Below are 18,784 nucleotides of genomic sequence, written 5' to 3'. Positions count from 1 at the left end.
ATATCGTTCAAGGATAAAAAACAGAGTACATGAGATACATGGCGCAGTAAAATCTGTGGTTTACTGTGCAGGTTAACTAGATTTTTGTATAATCTTTATGTTTAATAACTGCATTTTAAAGGAGGCTCTCTTTAAAATGCAGTTATTAAATATAGGGAGGAAAAAAATATGAACAACAGTACTGTAAATGTTTGTCAAATTAAGTTTAATTCTGTTCCAAAGATTTATTGACCTTCATTTGATACACGGGAGATTGCTTATCCGGATCGGACACATTGTGAGCTGTTGTCAGCTCAGCTATTCTTGATCACTGGGCTGTTTAGGTGGTCCTGACAAAGGAATCTTTTTATCGTAGTCAGAAAGTTTATTGTCCCACCCATTTAACACCTTTTCACTATAAAATACATTCAGCTTACAGCTTTGTATGAACTTAGTATATTGTAATGCTAAAACATTCAATGAGGAACTAATATACAAACATTTGCCACACAGATATGCCAGAAGAAGACGCTGTAGACCGACTTATGTTCCACACTAAGTGTGGAGGACATGCAGCTGTCATCAACAACAGTAGAACTGCGCACAGGCCAAAGTGAGTGCTGAACAAACAATACAGTTTTAAGCGTAACTAATATTTTAAAGAAAAGCCAACTAGCTGGTTAGGAATTGTTATGAAATAGATTTCAGCTAGCTTACCTGAAAAAGAGTCCAGGAGATAATTGATACACAAATTAAGACAAAATATAAGTGTTAAGTTTTGTGATACAGTATACTCCCTCTTATCCGGACACCTTTTAACCTAACATCTTCTAATTAGATATAGGTTTAGCTGGACTACATTCGGCAGAAGTGACATCTCTTTAACCAGACAATTTTTATCAGCTTAACAGTTTAACCGTACTGGATCTGCAGGAAGTGGGCAGCATAACTTTTCTCGTTGGAAATATTTGAGACTAGTGTTTAAGTGTCTATATTTAAATCCAGACCTCCAGGACAAAAGCCTAACTACTGGGCTAGTCACACTATTTAAAATAAGGTCAATAGTTTCTACCATAATATGCAACAATATTATGTTTACATGTCAAGAAACAAACTGTACAAAACATTGATTGTTCTGCAGTGCAATGGATGATTTCAACAATGGTGTAGTGTTAACGCATCGTCCGCTCAAACCAGACGAGTTGTTTGAGGTTAGGTTGGACAAGATGGTGACCAAGTGGGCCGGCTCTATAGAGATCGGAGTCACCACCCACTCGCCTACAGAGCTGGAGTACCCTTCCACTATGACCAATGTCAGGTCAGTGTTATGTCTCACTACTTGTAAATTTTTATTTTTGTAGAATCAATAAGAGGTTATGTCTATTTTTATGTCTATTTCTCCAGGCCTTTTAAAATTGTTCATTTCGTAAATTACTAACCAAATTTAACATTACAGATCTGGTACATGGATGATGACAGGCAATGGAGTAATGCACAACGGCACAACAATCATTGACGAGTACGGGCAAAATCTGGACAGGTTACAGGTAAGCTGTTTAAAGTGTAAAGTCTACATTTAGTCTGGGTTTGATACAATCCTTACAAAGCTCAAACAGCTTACCACAATCGAAAGTTATTAGGGAAAGTACTTAAGAAATCAACTGTAATTTTCTGAAACAGTATTCAAAATATTAATATGGAAAAAGTCTAAACACAGTTTTGCACAAATAGTAATACTACAAAAATTAAAAGTTTACATAGTATCCTCACAAATTAATCCATGTTTAACAGTAAAATTTGGATTTAAAACTAAATATATATTGTTTTCATGAAAAATAAATTCAAAGATCCACTACTCAAGAACATCAGAGGTATCAGACCATTCCAAACCTAGGCAATTTTGGTGATGTACTGCACAACCTATTTGAACTCTCATATTTCATGATTTTCAAATCTTATAAATTTCCTGGATGGGTAAAACATTTGTCTAACGCATATTGAGAGTTATCTTGAATTATTTAAACTTTAAGCCTAGCTCTCAGAGAGGCTGAGAGTTTATTGAAAAAAAAATCAAGTTTAACTCTGGATAAACCTACATTATGCTTAATTCTTGTGTTGTAGTTATACATTTCAGATCTATCACAAACATGATTCTGTCCAGGTGGGAGACAGAGTAGGTGTAGTGCTAAGAGAGAGTGGCACTCTACATTTCCTAGTGAACGGTGTGGACCAAGGGGAGGCGGCCACTAACATCCCTCCGCGGGTGTACGGGGTCATCGACCTGTACGGACAGGCAGCTCAGGCCACCATAGTGGACTACAACTGTGTGTGTTGTCTAAACAGTCCTGACACTCCTGTAACCAGCCTCACGTCCCGCAACAGACAGACACACGCGTAAGTCATCCACTGATAAAATATAGCTTACGTTATTATTTTGAGCAGCAACGCCACCCTTGCTCTATCCCACGTTCACCATACAGGTCTAATAGGAGATAGGTGTGTCATTAACATTTCTAAAAATTCTTTTTGTTGTGCAGGTTGTGCAACTGTCCTCACGACCTTTGTGATGGGTCTAAAGTACATTTTACCGTAGTTACTTATTTCTGTAACTAGGTTTTTCAAGTATGGAGTTTTAATTTTTTAATTTGTTTTTTAACTTTGGGGTACTTAAAAGTAGTAAAAAAAGCAAGAAAAAGTTCAAAGTCAAAAGAGCATATTGTAGTTCCTGATTTTTTAAAATCCACTGGCTTTTTGAAATACTTAGCTTATAGAAATTCCGTACTGCACGGCATTGTGAACTTGGAAAATTGTATGGGTGTGTATTTTAAGCTGGATATGAATGCAGGATGTATAGGTAGTTGACCTGTTGAGCTTTGTTTTTGAAGATAAGCTAGTAGTCAGGGTTTACTTCTTCCTTATAATAGCAAAAACAGTGATGACAATACCGGGACGTGAGTAGGTTCTAAAATTGGCAAAACCGGGACGTGGAGTAGGTTCTAAAATGTCAAATTAAGTAATGGACACATAGTTTACCTGCAAACGACTTTAAAATGCAATGCATCTTGATTCACCCAAAAACTTATAATTTCAAAACTAGTTTTCCATTACTCAAATCCAATTGAATTTTACAACTTAATAATTTTTAATTAAATATTAACATTGGTGTTTGCAGGGACCTCCATTTCCACCATGTTCACGGTCGAAACGCTAGAGTTTCCAACGGAGGAAGGACAGCCTCGCGACCTCGAGCACTTGGGGAGTTCAACGATGCCATCGTGATGAGCAATCGAGCACTCAACGAGGACGAGATGTTCGCTGTTGTCATTGAGAAGATTGTTGACAGATGGTCTGGCTCTATAGAGGCTGGTAAAGATATTTTTCATGAAAACAAGTTAATGAAACTGCCTGATAATTTTGTTAAGTCAGATGATATTTCAAGTCTAAGGTAAAGAGTCCTTGGAGGCTGGCAGCCATTTGAGATTAATTTAAAACAGGCGCTGAAGGGTTACATATAATCTATAAATATTTGTCCAAATACTAAAGTGATTGTAATTTAAATATCTAAGGCTCTGCGAAATTAGAAATTTTCTTTTTAGTTGTGAAATTGTTTTATGAGGTGAAACAGCTAAGCTCCAAGGACTCTTAAAGGTCTTTGATCTTAAAACATAAGATCACCTAAACGTCTTGAGAAATCACTAAACACTCATGAATTCCTGAACATTTTTTTGTAAACTTTTTACTATTGAGTTTTTTTTAAACCTTGTTTATAAGTGAGATGAATTTGCTTGGCTGCCGTTATAATAGTTTCAATCCACAAAAGGCAAAGCCAAGATTATTCAAGGTCAGTGTTTACATGTATCCATCTTGTACGCTTTGCAATGTTTACAGGAGTGACTGCCATCAGACCAGAAGACCTAGAACTGCCTGGGACAATGACTGATCTGGACCATGACACTTGGATGCTTTCTGGTGATTACCCTTACTTTGTAATTCTAAATAATACTTTACTAGTACATACTGCAATTGCATTTATTTAAGATGAAATCATTGTAATGTAATGCCCTTCTTGTACTAGGCTATTTATTTGTTAACATGATAAAGATGCTGAGTCCTGTAGACTGTGTAATATAAGTTAAAGATGCATTTGACAATAATATTGATATTGAGCTGTGCCAAATAGATGAGAGTAAAATAAATGATCATTTTGCAAAATATTGTATGTTGTGCATCAAAGTCAGATGCGATAAGTCCAAGAACCATGACTAGAACAATAGTTCGATTCCAAGCAATATCGTTACCAGACCCATATGCCATTGAGCTATCAATAATGGTTTATGTTAATTGACAAAAGAGGCTACCTAAAAATTATCCATCATCTTCATTTTATAGCTAATAGGGATTTAGATGTAGTTATCAACCACTCAAGAAGATTTCATGCTTCAGGTTCGTCAGTGATGCAGAACGGAGTGACGTTGAAGCACAACTACGCCCTAGACCTGGACACTGTACAGACAGGTGCTGTGGTGGGGATGAAGCGACACGTCGACGGAACACTTCACTACTACCTGGATGGGGAAGACAAAGGAGAGGCTTGCTCTGGGTTGCCACCACATGTTTACCCTGTCATAGACCTGTACGGTCAGTGTGCTCAGGTTGGTGGGAAACTTACTGCTTAGTTCATATCTTTGAGGAACTGCGGACATTTCCATAAAGTAAAATAGTAGTTTAAGCAACGATCGTGTAAAGATAGTCTGTACGATACACTTATAAATTTAAGCACAAGCTTCGACAAGTGCCTTAAAAACTTTAATAAGGCAGATATTAACTTAAATTAGCCCTTTAGTTCTTGTTGGACTGCACATTTTAACTACCTAACGTAAGAAATGAAATATAATCCTCGTTTGCCAGGTATCTATCGTTAGCCCAAGTCAGCGACCACCAGAACCACCCAGCAATGAGAACAGCTGCAGTCAGACTTTGTACAGTCACACTGAAGAGTTCCTAGCTCAGACTGCACTGCCTAATCAACCTCCCCCTTCACAAGTTTTGCACAGGTCAGTTGTCAGCATTGACTGTACCAAGTATATAAGAGCAAATCTATATTGTATTTAGGAGTGATTATTATAGTCTGAATGATGGAACGTGGCCAACCTTTTAGGCCTAGGCCAGCCCCTGGTAGATAAAGCGGCAGGAGACAGGTTCCATCCCACAGAGTATATAAGCTTGAATTGGGATAGGCAGATCATTAGTCTTGGGGTGTGACACAGTCTCAAAATGTAGAATATCCATGGAAAAAAATTTATGACTATTTACAATCCATTTTATCTTTTTTAGTTCCTGGAGAACTACACTGTAGCAGGTCTGTATAACATATGTGAGGCTTGGTTTAGTTCATTGGGGGGGAGGTTACAACTCTGTGTGGGGAGGTTGATCTTACATCCATGCGTCCTTACATATTAGTTATGTATTATAATTTATAGTTTATTTTTCACTAATACCCTGTAGCTTTAGTATTCAGTTTTCCCTCGAATTCCCTTTGGACACTCTGACTAATAAAGCCATGTTATGTACAAAAAAAATTGCTGTTGTAAGCAGATTCCAGTATTTTTTTTTCAAACAAAAGTTCAACATACTCTCTAAATTTGATGATATTACATTCACCCTGAACTCAAACATTTGCATTAATTTTCTGTTACCATTGACCATAAACTCTAAATTGATTGAAGATTCTTCAAAGTCAAAATTAAAACATGTAGCTAACTAGCTAGAAACCTCGTTAATAATTCTGTTAGTGAGCTGTATTATTAATATAAAGACATTTGTGCAGGTTGAGTCCATTCTGTGGCAAGAACATAACGTTGGAGCCTTGTGGTTTGATTCGTCGCAACAAGAACCAACCCAACAACGGCCTCGTGTTTACTGCATTGCCTCTCGGGCTGGACGATCTGTTTGAGGTAAAATAACCTATTTGTAACTAAATGTTATTGGTGTGGATACCTTATTTATCAGGAGTGGTTGGAATCAGCAATTATTTCTATACCTTTTTTTAAGGTTTGTAATGGTGCGCTACTTTTCTTTAAATTAATTGTTGACTAGTGTTAGGCCTACAACACGGTTAATCACACCAGTTACATATTTAATTTTCAAATTCAAATTCAAATTCAAATAGTTTATTGCCATTAAGTATACATGTCATACAATAGGCCAGGTCAATGGAGATAATATACAATTCAAAGTACAATGTACAGAGTCAAGTGTAAATAGATGAACATACTATACTAATAAACTAATAATACTGGGTTTTTGTACAAAACTATTTGAGATGTATTGATAATGATGATAATAATACTGTTTATAGTTCAATTTATTAGTTCACTTACTTTAGGCTAGTAGAGCCTTCCTCTTATCTCAGGTTAATCGTGTGGTTCGGTGGGGCTTATTTCATTTTAATAAATAATGAAGACTCAGAACATAAAAGATTGTTTTATTAACTTCATTTAGACTGAACCAGATATTTTAAATTTACATTTTAGAATAAGTTTATACAACAGAAAATCTGTACTTATAATTTGGTTGTTGAAAGTGAAGTTAATTTACATTGTAAGAAACCAAATTTACTTTAGACTATAGAATATTTAAGGGTACTTTCCTGTTAAAGGGAACATTCATTATTATCAATGGTTTTTTTCTCAAAATATCGATATTTTTGTTTTCCGATCCATTACAAATTGACAAGAACTAACTAACTGATCTTGTTTAGGCTAAAACAGTCTATTTTATGGATTAAGAAATGAAACTTTTCTAAGCTAAGCTAACCGTTTGATAACAGAAAAGGCAAGTTAAACACGGAATTTTTAAATGTTACAGCAAGTTTAGTTAGTTATGTTAGGTTATTTTTTTAGAACAGTTTCATTTTATTATTGTTTGTTGATACTGAACAATATTTATCGTAGTTGTCAGCTGATATATTTAAATTTGTTAATATCGATATATATATAAAAAAAACCATCGATAATAATGAATGTTCCCTTTAACAGGAAAGTACCTATTTAAGTAGCCATAAGCACTAAGTTTAAGTATAAACACTTAGCTTAGGGTTAGAGGTGAGATGAGATGGTTCACAGCCTGTAGTGTAGATAGGTCACACTCCGAGTCTAGCTAAGTTGATGTGCAAGTCCCCATGTCCGATGCCGGTGTCATGGTGACGTCCTCCTAGCCGAACTTCTCCTCAAGCGGCGTTTAAGTTATTTTAGAAAAAATGCATAGACCACGACTTGACTATCTTCACTAAGAAATAAAAGTTCTGACTCGGTGTAACCCGGATTAAACTTTATGTATTAACATTGACATGGTGGCTATTAACTGGTGGAGTACATAAAAATGATTCTTAGCAAGATAAAGACTAGAGTAGAAGTGTACTTTATTAAAACTAGCGAAGAAGTGCAGAAGCCTTGCTTCGTCATCGAGCGTGCGCGTCAGTTGCTCAACCATAGAACTGCAAACACCATGAAAACGGAAAATTTCTGTTTTTGAGCTTAAAAACGTTATGTTCCAACCCACTCCAAATGGGTGCGCAGAATACTGATTTGTGTCTAATCCCGCCCTTCGGCTTCGTCAACGACAAACAGGGCTCTCATCTCGCCATCTTAGAACATTTACGATTAATCCTTTTTCAAACCATTTGACTCTAATTTAACCACCATGTTACCTAACTGAGCGTCCATTATTTAATTGAATATTGATAATTTGTTTAGTTACCGTACTGTTCCGATAATTAATCATTTGTTTATACTCGATTATTACTATTTATTATTATTTATTTAATTATTTATTGGACCCGTTACAGGTTATGAAAAGGCTAACATTTACTAAATTGCTAAGCATTACTATCATATCTGTTTATTATGTTGTAAACGAATTAAATATATACTCCTTGTTATTAAAATGTTAATGAAATATGTTGTAGAAGATTTAATTGTTTCATCAGTAACTAACTATAAGGGTATGTTGTAGGTTGCAATAGATCAGTGGGTTGGTCAGTGGGCTGGCAGTTTGGCTATTGGAGTCACCTGTATGTGTCCCAATGATAAACTCTCTCCCACCATAGCCGGCATCAAGGAGCCTACGTGGTATATTACAGGTACTAAATAATATCATTCTTTTTAGAAACTGTTGTATTAAGTATGTTCTTTTAGTCATATGATTTATTTGTGTTTAAATATCTTTTGTTGACAGATGTTTTTTGAAAACATGTTTTGGTAAACATTGGTTTAGTTAGAAATAGAGTTTGTTGAAACAAGATGTGTGTTTAATATTCTTGTATTAGAAATAGAACATGGTGGCAGCTTAGTGGATTTTTATCGAACTGAAAGTCTAAAACCACGCATAATGTCAAGTAAGGGCAGAAAAAAACAAAATACTCGGAGGCACAGGTATGAGGATAACGGTGAGGACGACTCCCAAAGTGAACTCAACTACGTTTCAGAAAGGGACTCTAGAAAGACTAAAGATGAGTCACGAGGTTTTGCATTGGGACATACGAACCGAGAAAATGATGCAGCTATGTATACTCCTACTCCAATGGTCAATATCACGTTACCAACTCCAGAAACGTTCTCTTTTACTCCGAATGAGTGGCATTCCTGGAGGAATCGCTTTCAAAGGTACAGACGGGGTTGCGGTCTGGATAGCACTTCCGACACTCGGCAAATCGATGTACTTTTGTTTGTAATGGGTAGTAGAAGTGAAGATATTTTCGATTCGTTTTCACCAAAACCTAATACTTATGACGAGGCTCTTAGGGCCTTTGATGAATACTTTGTGCCAAGACGGAATATAATTTATGAAAGATCAAAATTTTTGAGACACAAGCAAGGGAGTGATCCATCTGAAAAATGTATAACAGATTTGCATGGCCTTGCGAAAACGTGTGCATGGGGTGAACTAAATGATGAGATGATGCTTCTCGTCCTCATTATTGGTATGCAAGATGAGGGTCTGAGTGATAGACTCCAGCTGGAATCTCAATTGACTCTGGAGAAAGCAATTAATACCTTGCGCCAACATGAGGAGCTAGAACGCCAAAAACGTGAACTTGCCAATACTAATGTTTTTTGGTAAATAAAACGTCAGTTCAAAACGGTAGACCGAATCGGACAGAAGGAGTTTGTGACCAGAAATACATCGAGGATGCAGAAAATACAAAGAAGTCAGGAAATTGAACGAACCACGTTCCTACCTTGTGGACATTGACAAGAAAACCATTCGACGAAACCAGAAGTTCTTAGTTCCTGCACCATACTACGGAGAAGATTGCATTCTTTCAAACTGTTCATCTACGGCCCTTAATTGTCCATCTAACTCACGTGATCGTCCAGACGCTGGCACAGTTACCCATTACGGAAGGTCCATCAAGATACCGAGGCGGTACCGAGCTTCATGAAGATGTAGACATCTTGAGGCGGGATGTTGTATTAAGTATGTTCTTTTAGTCATATGATTTATTTGTGTTTAAATATCTTTTGTTGACAGATGTTTTTTGAAAACATGTTTTGGTAAACATTGGTTTAGTTGGAAATAGAGTTTGTTGAAACAAGGTGTGTGTTTAATATTCTTGTATTAGAAATAGAACATAAACATATTTAAATTTGTTTAAGAACTCCTATTGCATTATAAGATTTTTTTATACGCAACAGTGCAAATTTATTTTACTGTAACTCGGAATTTTTTATGTGCTATTTTCCCCCTGAAAAACTCATCCGTCCCTCATAACTCATAACACCAAGAAATGAATTGAGATAACGTTAATATTTTGGAATTCCTCCGCGGTTGTAAAAACGTCTTCATCACCTGTGATCGCGGCAATACCGGTACCTTGACATTCCCTTGTGATTGCATAAGCATCATCATTGTATCTCGCGATCATGCCTAAATTAAGAGCATCTTTTGTGATCGCATAGACATTGTGGTGTTGTGACGAACAATTGTTAGTTATGATAAGCGAAAATTGTGTTGAGTGTTAATAGAGTGTATGAATGTAACAAAAATATGTTTTAAGGCTACCGGTACTCATAAAAAAGTTTATAAATTATCTTACTGTGATATGTAAAATAAAATCCTCCCAAAAATCCCATTGGTGCAGGCTATCCCTTCTACTAGCCTAGTAACAAAACACATATTTGTTATTTTGCTGTTTTATAGGATATCATATTTTTTACTAGCACACAGGTCTTAAACTATTTACCCCGATCAATACACCACTGATGTTTCCTTAGGTGATGAGGTGTACCACAATAACAGAGTGATCCGGTCACATTTCTGTCGCTCACTGGCTTGGCTGAGGGCTGGAGCCAGGGTAGGCATCAAGCGATGTAGCGACGGAACACTGCATCTCTACATCAACGGACAAGACCAAGGCATCGCTGCTCACAATGTGCCTAAGGTAAACCTCACTCATTACATCTGATGTTATTTAAATAGGGAATAAGAGAATAAAGAGGATAGCAGCTAGCTCGCCTTGAAGAAGTACAGATAGGCTATAAAACATATATAAGATAAACTGAACAGAAACACACACAATATTTTGTCCCCTGGGGAACTTTCTCTATCTCTACACTTGACAAAGTCGCCCAGGGGACGAAATATTGTGTGTTCAGTGTCCCCTTTCTATTTTCTATGGCCTACTTGTATGTCTTCAAGGTAGCTAACGGCCATCCTCCTTATTCTACAATTCAAAATCTTGGCCCAGAGTCTTACTAAATAGGGAATAAATATGATTTGTTTATGATAATATTTCAGAAACAATCCAATTAGACAAATTGAAATTTGCGTAGAGAAAGTAAAGACAGTTTACAAAGTTTACCTTTTTGTAAACTCTCTTCACTTTCTCTACACTTGGCAAAGTCGCCCAGCGGATCTATGGCCTACCTGTATGTCTTCAAGGTGAGCTAAATCCTATCCTCCTTATTCTACAGTTCAAAATCCTGGCCTAGAGCCTTACTAAATAGGCAATAAATACGATTTGTTTATGGAAATATTTCAGGAAAAATCCAATTAGACAAATTGAAATTTGCATCGTCTACTGGTTTGCTGTGGCAGCTATAACTGGTCATAAATGGGTTGTTTACTTCAGTATATAAAAATAAATGAGTAAGCATGCTACGTCATTGTGGGCTGATCCTCATTTGATTGAAACCAATCTTTCAATAAAATTGTTAATAACAATTAAATATTTTTGTGATGTGTTGTTTGTTGTCCACAGTGGTGCTGTTATGGCATTGTGGACTGTTACGGAGGTGTTGTAGCTCTCAGAGTGACCAGTAAGGTGACAGGGTCTGTGGCCAAGGGAGAGGCTACTCTAGCGGATCCGGAGGAGGAGCTCAGCTCTGCCTGTCCACCTTCCAAGAGGTACACAAGTCTTCATAACCATTCTTAGATTTACCTGCTTAAATAGTTACAAAGCTGGGTGTGCACTAAACCAGTAATACAGGACATTTATGTGAGTTATGATGATCTGGGAAAAAGTCTTTGAATTGTAACAGACATTGATTTAGAATCAAGTATGTTTAGTTATAGCAAATACCATTAGCATATTGCTGATTATCAATTTGCTAATATAATTTATATTATATTAATAAGATAAGATTAGATCATAGAACATGGTAATAATAATAAATCTATGGATATATGAACCTTGAAAAAAATATAAAATTAACTATCAAGTATTCATATGCACTTTACGGTTGATGAAACAAAATAGAATTTATGGTCTTAGGGATGGACAAGAGTTGTCGGAAGAGTTGAAGAAGATGGAAGACAGTTTAGGGAAGAGTCCACCCGAATGTGAGGCAACAGCGGAATACAGCTTGGATGTAAGTAACATACAACATGGAAAATTGCTGAACGATTTAACACACAATTGTTTTGTAAATCTTTTCATTCCAAGAGTTGTGAATTACTACAATAGAGTCTTGGCTATGCCATCTTACCTTATGTCATTATCTGACCTTTCTTGTCATCCGAACGTCCTTGCAGATGATTGGGAACCAAGAAATTGTGTGCTATTTCCACGTCGTATGACAATCCCTTTCTATAACGGATGATACAAGCCCGGATTTAGGCACCTGCTGCCAATTTTTTCGGATTGTTTCTATGCACAGCTTATTTACACAGTTTGTTTGGTGACCTGTAACATGTTAAAAAGGGATTTTATAATTTACTATACCCGATCATGCCAGGTTGATTTTGATAAAAATAAGGACATTTTTGAATTGCTGTTGACAGATGACAAATTAAAATTTTTTCTAGACAGCTCAATTTTAATGTAGTTAGTTGTATTCTATTACTATTTCTATTATCATATATTCTGACACAGGATGTGGACTGGTTCCAACTACACGAGGTGCGTGGGCGTAATGTCCAGTTGTCATCTGGTCGTCTCACAGCCAAGAGAGTGGGCAGTTATAATCAAGGGGTTGTCCTCACCAACCGCGAGATACTCAAAGGGCAGCTGTTCCAGGTAAATAAAAAGAAAATTCTTTATTTTGTCAGACACAATCAAGAATTTGTCCGAGAATTGTCCTTAATTTTTATACCAAGGCTGGAACAAACCTTAACATACTAAGTTACAAAAAAAATGTACTTTATTTTAATTATTTGATGTTAAGACAGATCAGCTCTAACTTTATGTGGACACACAGGTTAGGATAGATGCTGTCAACCCCAGTTGGGTGTCTTCCCTGTGTATTGGGTTGACAACACACCCTGTCAACAGCTGTTCTCTGCCTGTCACTGCCCTCGGACTGAAGGGTGACTCTTGGATCATCTGTAGTGACTTTGTCTTCCACAACGGACAAAAGGTAGGTAATGAGTCAAGAGTCAAGAGTCAAGAGATTTATTGGTCTAAGAACACAAAATTTACAGTGCATACGACCTTGTCAAGTACAATTATTAAAATAATAAAATTAAATATCACAGATTTAGCCTATATGAATAACAATAACACAGCTACCTACAAAAACGATTAACAGTATCACAGATTCAAACATCTTTCATAATACTCTTTCATAATAATGTTTGGTCTTCATCACACTGTGGTTCGATCTTACTTTCACATAAGATATATTTTATTGACAACAGATACATGTTTGTCAGAATATTTACTACTGCACAACCCTAAAATTTATGAGCAACTTTAAAAGAATGTTGCTTTAATCTTTGGAAGAAAGTTAATGAGGATTTTGGGATATGAATCAGTTACTATAACACAAATTATGTGGTTTTGTAACCATAACGAATTGTGGATATTTACAGGCATGCACTGTAGATGCGATGCTCCCTGGTGTGGATTAACGTCCACACTAGTGAGTACTACGACTATCCGCAGTACTATCCTGATCATTAGACCAATTTGTTAATTTTAAGGAAAAAATGTGGTTAGGATTTCACTATAAACTGTAGGTCCCTTAGTTGCCATTGGCTGTATGGGCTATTAATGAACAGCTTTGTCTAAGGAATATGTCGGCGCCACTCATCTTTCACTCATATTTGGGTTCAAAAACGCACATAGTGGCATCCCCATCTTAAATAATTGATTGATTGATCAATACAAAGCAAAGATCGAAGGCCACAATTTATGGGGAAATATTGACTGACAATATCTTCTGAGGCTATGGCAAAATCGTTCCAGCCATGTGTTTGCTGTAAACTTATGTAGAGAACTTTCTTTGACAGCAAAAATTTAAGATTGGCTCAAAAGTCAAGCCACTTGCACACCTCTATGACCACTTTCTAAGAAGTAATGACTCAACTTGAGCTTGGCCCAAAATTTATTCCCTGCCTGAACCGATCTTTCGACTTTCGAGTCTACTGTTGGCTTGACACAAAAATATCGGGGACCTGCAGACTCATAATTTAGATTTGAACTATGTGATAATGATAGAATTGATCAAGCACAAATTATGTTTTATTACAGATAAAGACCAAGTTTGGGGCCAACCTGGACACCCTGGGAGTTGGAAGAATGGTTGGAGTTTTGGTTGACTCATCAGCACAGTTACATCTGTATGTAGATGGAGTAGACCAAGGAGTAGCAGCCACTGGTATACCACCTTGCTGTAGAGTGGTGCTAGATATATACGGCAGATGTGAGCAGGTAAGGTTAAGAACGCCGTTGAAGTTTGAACATATGTAATGAGTTTTAGTCGATTATATCTTATTCTGTAGCGAGGCTATTTGGTTTACTCTAAAACCCAAATATTTCAGATCATGGTGTAAAAAATGGACCAGCTGTCCGTGATCATAGCAACCCTGGCTTAAGAGACAGCTGGTCTTTAATAGCAAGAAAGCTACATAAGGCATCTTAGTCCTTTACTCTCATTCTATTATAATTCAAATCTGCAGCTTAGTGTTTCTGTCCTGAGTTATTTTTGAATTGACGATACAAAAAAAATAATGTTGTTAATTTTGTCTAAATAAAAAATAAATTGTTGTTCAAAGGTTTAATGCAGACATTTTCTATCATAATGGTAAAAAAATGTGATTGAAAATGTCCGCAATAAACCTTTAAACAACATTAACATCACCAACAGAAACAATTAACTTAAAACAAAGAAAAAATAAGTTATTTTTCCTCCTATTTTTTTAGTCTTTAACCAAGTAAATGTAGTCTTTAATCGTAGCTTCTGTACGAGAACTAAAGATATTGTAGACTAACTTGCATGCCTACAGAAATGTGTGAGTTTTTTAAATTTTTTACAGGTGACAGTAGTTAATCCATACGAAGACAACGCTTCCGCCCCTAGCCTCCATGAAGAATTACAAGCATCCATCCAGCAAGAAAACTCCTTCGAGGAAGACAACATAGAAGAATGTATAGAACAAGTGGATTTCACAGCCCATGAAAAAGCCGACCTTGAAAGTCACGAGAAGGAAAAAGAGTGCCTTGTTCTTGTCATGGACGAAACGTCGAGGTCCAAGATAGACAAGACGAACGAAAACATCCAGTCTAGCAGCATGGGACACACAACACCGAGTGAGGGCTCGCCACTCTCTGATATTGAATTGGATCCAAAGTCCATTGCTTCTAATGAAAATCTGACATTGCAACAGTTTGAACAGCAACAAAACGCAGAAATCTCAAGGCACATAGCACAAACCAACTGCGACCACAAGACTGGGTGTGATCTGGCGAACACTTCGTACGTCAAGTCTCCGATGACGAGTGGTCCGATGAAGCCGTTGGTGTTGAGGTCGCTGGAGAACAGCCTTCACTCCAACATCACTCCTCTCATATCCCCCTCCACTGGCATCTCAGCACCTCTCAAACCCAACATTGACTGTGAATACTTCAACGATTGCCTTAGACTGAAGGACACCTTGGGACTTCCAGGTAATGCCTTCCAATAAATGTAGTTTTACTGTCTCTGCTTAGGGAAAATTTTTTGTTTCAATAATTTCACCTATCTATTTATTTCTAATTGTTCATAAACAACTATAAAGATTTCTTGGCATTTACTAATTAAACCAGTTTTTTCCAAAACAATTATAACTAACTGTAAACATTGTTTTATGGTTTAAAGTTTCAACTCGTGAGCTTTAGGTAATAAATTATTTCTCACCAAACTCTTTATCCATTTTAAATAACCATTTTATATCATGATGTAAAAATGAATAATCATGAAAAGCTAATTAATAATTTTTTAAACACAAAAATCATCTACCAAATTTACCTTGGAGCTCATTTTTTCTTACTTACAAGAGTCCTTATTTTGGAAAACACATGGTACACAACTAAGTGTTCTCTTTTGTTGCTATATTCCACAATTGTTTTGTCCGCAGGTGGTTTCTTCAGCAGAGACATCCACGCGTCTTGCTACTGTGACAGTTGTCACTCTCAGTCGAGTCACCAGAGCAAAGGAGATCCTCCAGCTTTGTACTCGATCCCATCCCAGTGGTCCAGACTGCCTCTGAGACGCAAGCAACGGACCACCGTAGAAATCGACCAATGGCACGTCGCCTTTGTAGGAACCTCACTGGGCGCTATCCGTAGGATACTGGACCTGGGCGAACTGTTGACTCCTGGTTGGTAAAACATTTAGCTTAGGTACATTGGAAGTAGGGATGCTGTGCTTATTTTAAGGCAAAGACAAAAGTGTAGAATGGGTGTTGATAGGAGGAGCTGTTAGCTTTGATTCTAAGATGGGCTGGTTCTTTGACCATTTATTAAAAGCCCAATGATCAATATAGAGCTGGAACCAGTTCAGAACTCTCTTAAAACTGACTTTTCCCAGGATCCTACCGACCACTAGGTGAGCAACTACTAGGCTACCTAGCCGTATACATCTCAAGGCAGTTGTTAGAACCCCAAAAGTTTACCACACAATTGAATGCTAATTTTGTTTCTTTTCTGCTATTTTTTTTTTAAGACGGCTTGTAGGGATGAAAATCATATAAATTATGTGTTAAAAACTATTTTCTTGGGTTAATTGATTGTGTATCTATTCCTTCATTGATGTAAAAGTGATTATGTCCAGTTATCATCGTGTTTATGTTTTCCACAGCTAAATACCTGTAAAATGTATGTTATTAGACAATCTTGTGCAATGAGTAAAGTTATTTAGTGAGCCTACCTTCTCTATATTCTCATTTTGAAGTGTGGACAAGTAAACTCTCTTTGTTCCACATTTAAAAGGTAAACACTTACAAATTTTACTAGAATCAGTTTAGCGGACTTTCTATCAATTCGTGGCTTGCAAGACCAAAGGACGTAATTTATGTACTTATGGCCCTTTATCTTGCAAGCGGCGTATTGTTTGTGCATCCATTACTCAGGTTGTTTTGTCTGTTAGTTATGTATGCCACTCATGTTGTTCCTGATATTTCAGAACAACTGAGTCTCAACCAAGAGTGCAGTCAGAAGTCCAAGCACGACCACTCGGACACCAGACAACTAGTGCTCAGTCCCACCATCAAGTATGCAGCTTGTGCAGCCTTTACTCAGGTTGTTTTGTCTGTTAGTTATGTATGCCACTCATGTTGTTCCTGATATTTCAGAACAACTGAGTCTCAACCAAGAGTGCAGTCAGAAGTCCAAGCACGACCACTCGGACACCAGACAACTAGTGCTCAGTCCCACCATCAAGTATGCAGCTTGTGCAGCCTTTACTCAGGTTGTTTTGATATGTTAGTTATGTATGCCACTCATGTTGTTCCTGATATTTCAGAACAACTGAGTCTCAACCAAGAGTGCAGTCAGAAGTCCAAGCACGACCACTCGGACACCAGACAACTAGTGCTCAGTCCCACCATCAAGTATGCAGCTTGTGCAGCCTTTTCTCCCAAGCACGAGTGAGTCTTTTCAGGGTTTCACTATGATTATGATTTACTGATTATGATCCAAACCATAAAATCCTCAATATTTGGTTTTTCACAGGTCAATAGAAAAACTTGTTTTTCATACCATTAATTGTACAGACATGGTTTTAGCAAATTTCCCCTATAGGGGAGAAGCTCAACAATATTTGTGCCAACTAATGTTGCCTTTGGAATATAGGAGATTGACAATTAATTAACAATGTGGTATATTACTTTAAACTGTATCAACAGTAAAAATAAACTTTGGCCATGTGTATTAATTAGTAGGTCCCGATTGGCTACTGGTATAGATAGCTGTCAGAGTTTTCATTTCATCAACACAAGCCAAATGTCAGGGGGTTTTCTAAAGTCAGTTTTTAAATTTTGCTTTTTTACTCTTATCTCAAATCCAAGTTGAGTTTTTGGCCTTGCCAACAAGTTTCCTCCAGACTCCTCTGTCTCCAAAATAACCTCCCCCTAATTCTCAATTTTTAATATCATTGTTGATTTTTGCTTTTAAATTAGCATACCAAACAATTTATCCAGCTGTTTATGTAGCACATAATTATGAATCTAACTTAATTATCCAAAAATATCCTATAGGCCTACTCCAATCACGCTATGTCCGTTTGTCTGTCTGTAATATATATTGAAATCCAGCAGAAAGATTTTGAATGAATTTTGGAATTAGGGACTTATAGCCCTAAAAACGTGATTGGCGACAGTCACTACCTCGGGAAAAATTTGTATTTCGCTACACAAATTATTTAAAAATTTTAAATTTGGCCTTATGGGTTTAATCAAGGCCCCACTAGAAAAAACAGGCCATGCTGCAGGGTCCATGAAGTCACACTAGTGGATGGATTTCATTGATAAATTCATTGCCATTGCCATTCCCATATGTTTTAGGTAAATAAACAAGCTGTATGTAAGATTTTAATGGTAAGAGTTTAGTACAACTATCCACCACTGTGACGTAGTGTTGCGCTGTCTGTGCTGCAGCATGGCCTGTTTTTCTAGTGGAGCCCATCGATCTCTATTATTACTACAAGTGGATCGCACGCTGTGTGCTGGGTTTTTGGTCCGACCGCTCGCCGCTCCCCCCACCACTAAGGTATTCACTGTCTCTCTCTTACTCATTACGTCTTATGGCGTTTCCGCTCACAAAATACGCTATATCTCTGTACATAATGGCTCGATTGTCAATTTGTTTACACAATTGTAATCTGCATGAAATTGCGGATATTATGGTATATGTTTTATATTAAAATAATTCTTTTTTAGATTATATTAATTCTAAAATCGCCCCCTTCCTATTCCAATACATACGGGATCATAGTAACTACAACGCGTCTCTTTGTTCTTACACTTGCATTGAAATCACGTGATTCGCCGTTAGATCAGCCTAAAAGGCCGAAAAGAACTAGGGAAACTGTTTCACCTTGACCTAAAT

At 36.9% G+C, this 18,784-nt stretch overlaps 1 protein-coding gene across 1 annotated transcript in view; it reads left to right on the top strand.

Moving 5' to 3' along the window:
- Window positions 1–17,101, top strand: part of LOC128991563 (neuralized-like protein 4) — a 46,114-nt gene extending 29,013 nt beyond the window's left edge. The window contains exons 10-28 of the mRNA XM_054414557.1: window positions 493–592; window positions 1,121–1,297; window positions 1,436–1,526; window positions 2,141–2,373; window positions 3,152–3,345; window positions 3,868–3,948; window positions 4,423–4,631; window positions 4,888–5,033; window positions 5,807–5,933; window positions 7,993–8,119; window positions 10,254–10,420; window positions 11,240–11,385; window positions 11,753–11,849; window positions 12,353–12,496; window positions 12,678–12,836; window positions 13,952–14,131; window positions 14,737–15,367; window positions 15,817–16,059; window positions 16,863–17,101. Of these exons, the coding sequence (XP_054270532.1) occupies window positions 493–592; window positions 1,121–1,297; window positions 1,436–1,526; window positions 2,141–2,373; window positions 3,152–3,345; window positions 3,868–3,948; window positions 4,423–4,631; window positions 4,888–5,033; window positions 5,807–5,933; window positions 7,993–8,119; window positions 10,254–10,420; window positions 11,240–11,385; window positions 11,753–11,849; window positions 12,353–12,496; window positions 12,678–12,836; window positions 13,952–14,131; window positions 14,737–15,367; window positions 15,817–16,059; window positions 16,863–17,023 (3,413 nt within the window). The 3' untranslated portion in view covers window positions 17,024–17,101. The remainder of the gene's footprint in view (window positions 1–492; window positions 593–1,120; window positions 1,298–1,435; window positions 1,527–2,140; window positions 2,374–3,151; window positions 3,346–3,867; window positions 3,949–4,422; window positions 4,632–4,887; window positions 5,034–5,806; window positions 5,934–7,992; window positions 8,120–10,253; window positions 10,421–11,239; window positions 11,386–11,752; window positions 11,850–12,352; window positions 12,497–12,677; window positions 12,837–13,951; window positions 14,132–14,736; window positions 15,368–15,816; window positions 16,060–16,862) is intronic.
- Window positions 17,102–18,784: the final 1,683 nt, after the last annotated feature.

The sequence above is a fragment of the Macrosteles quadrilineatus genome, unplaced genomic scaffold (assembly GCF_028750875.1).
Source record: "Macrosteles quadrilineatus isolate MER2022 unplaced genomic scaffold, UCM_ALF_1.0 Scaffold_4__1_contigs__length_99947679, whole genome shotgun sequence".
Lineage (NCBI taxonomy): Eukaryota > Metazoa > Arthropoda > Insecta > Hemiptera > Cicadellidae > Macrosteles > Macrosteles quadrilineatus.
The sequence above is the reverse complement of the archived record's forward strand: the minus strand, read 5'-3'. Positions and strand labels throughout refer to the sequence as shown.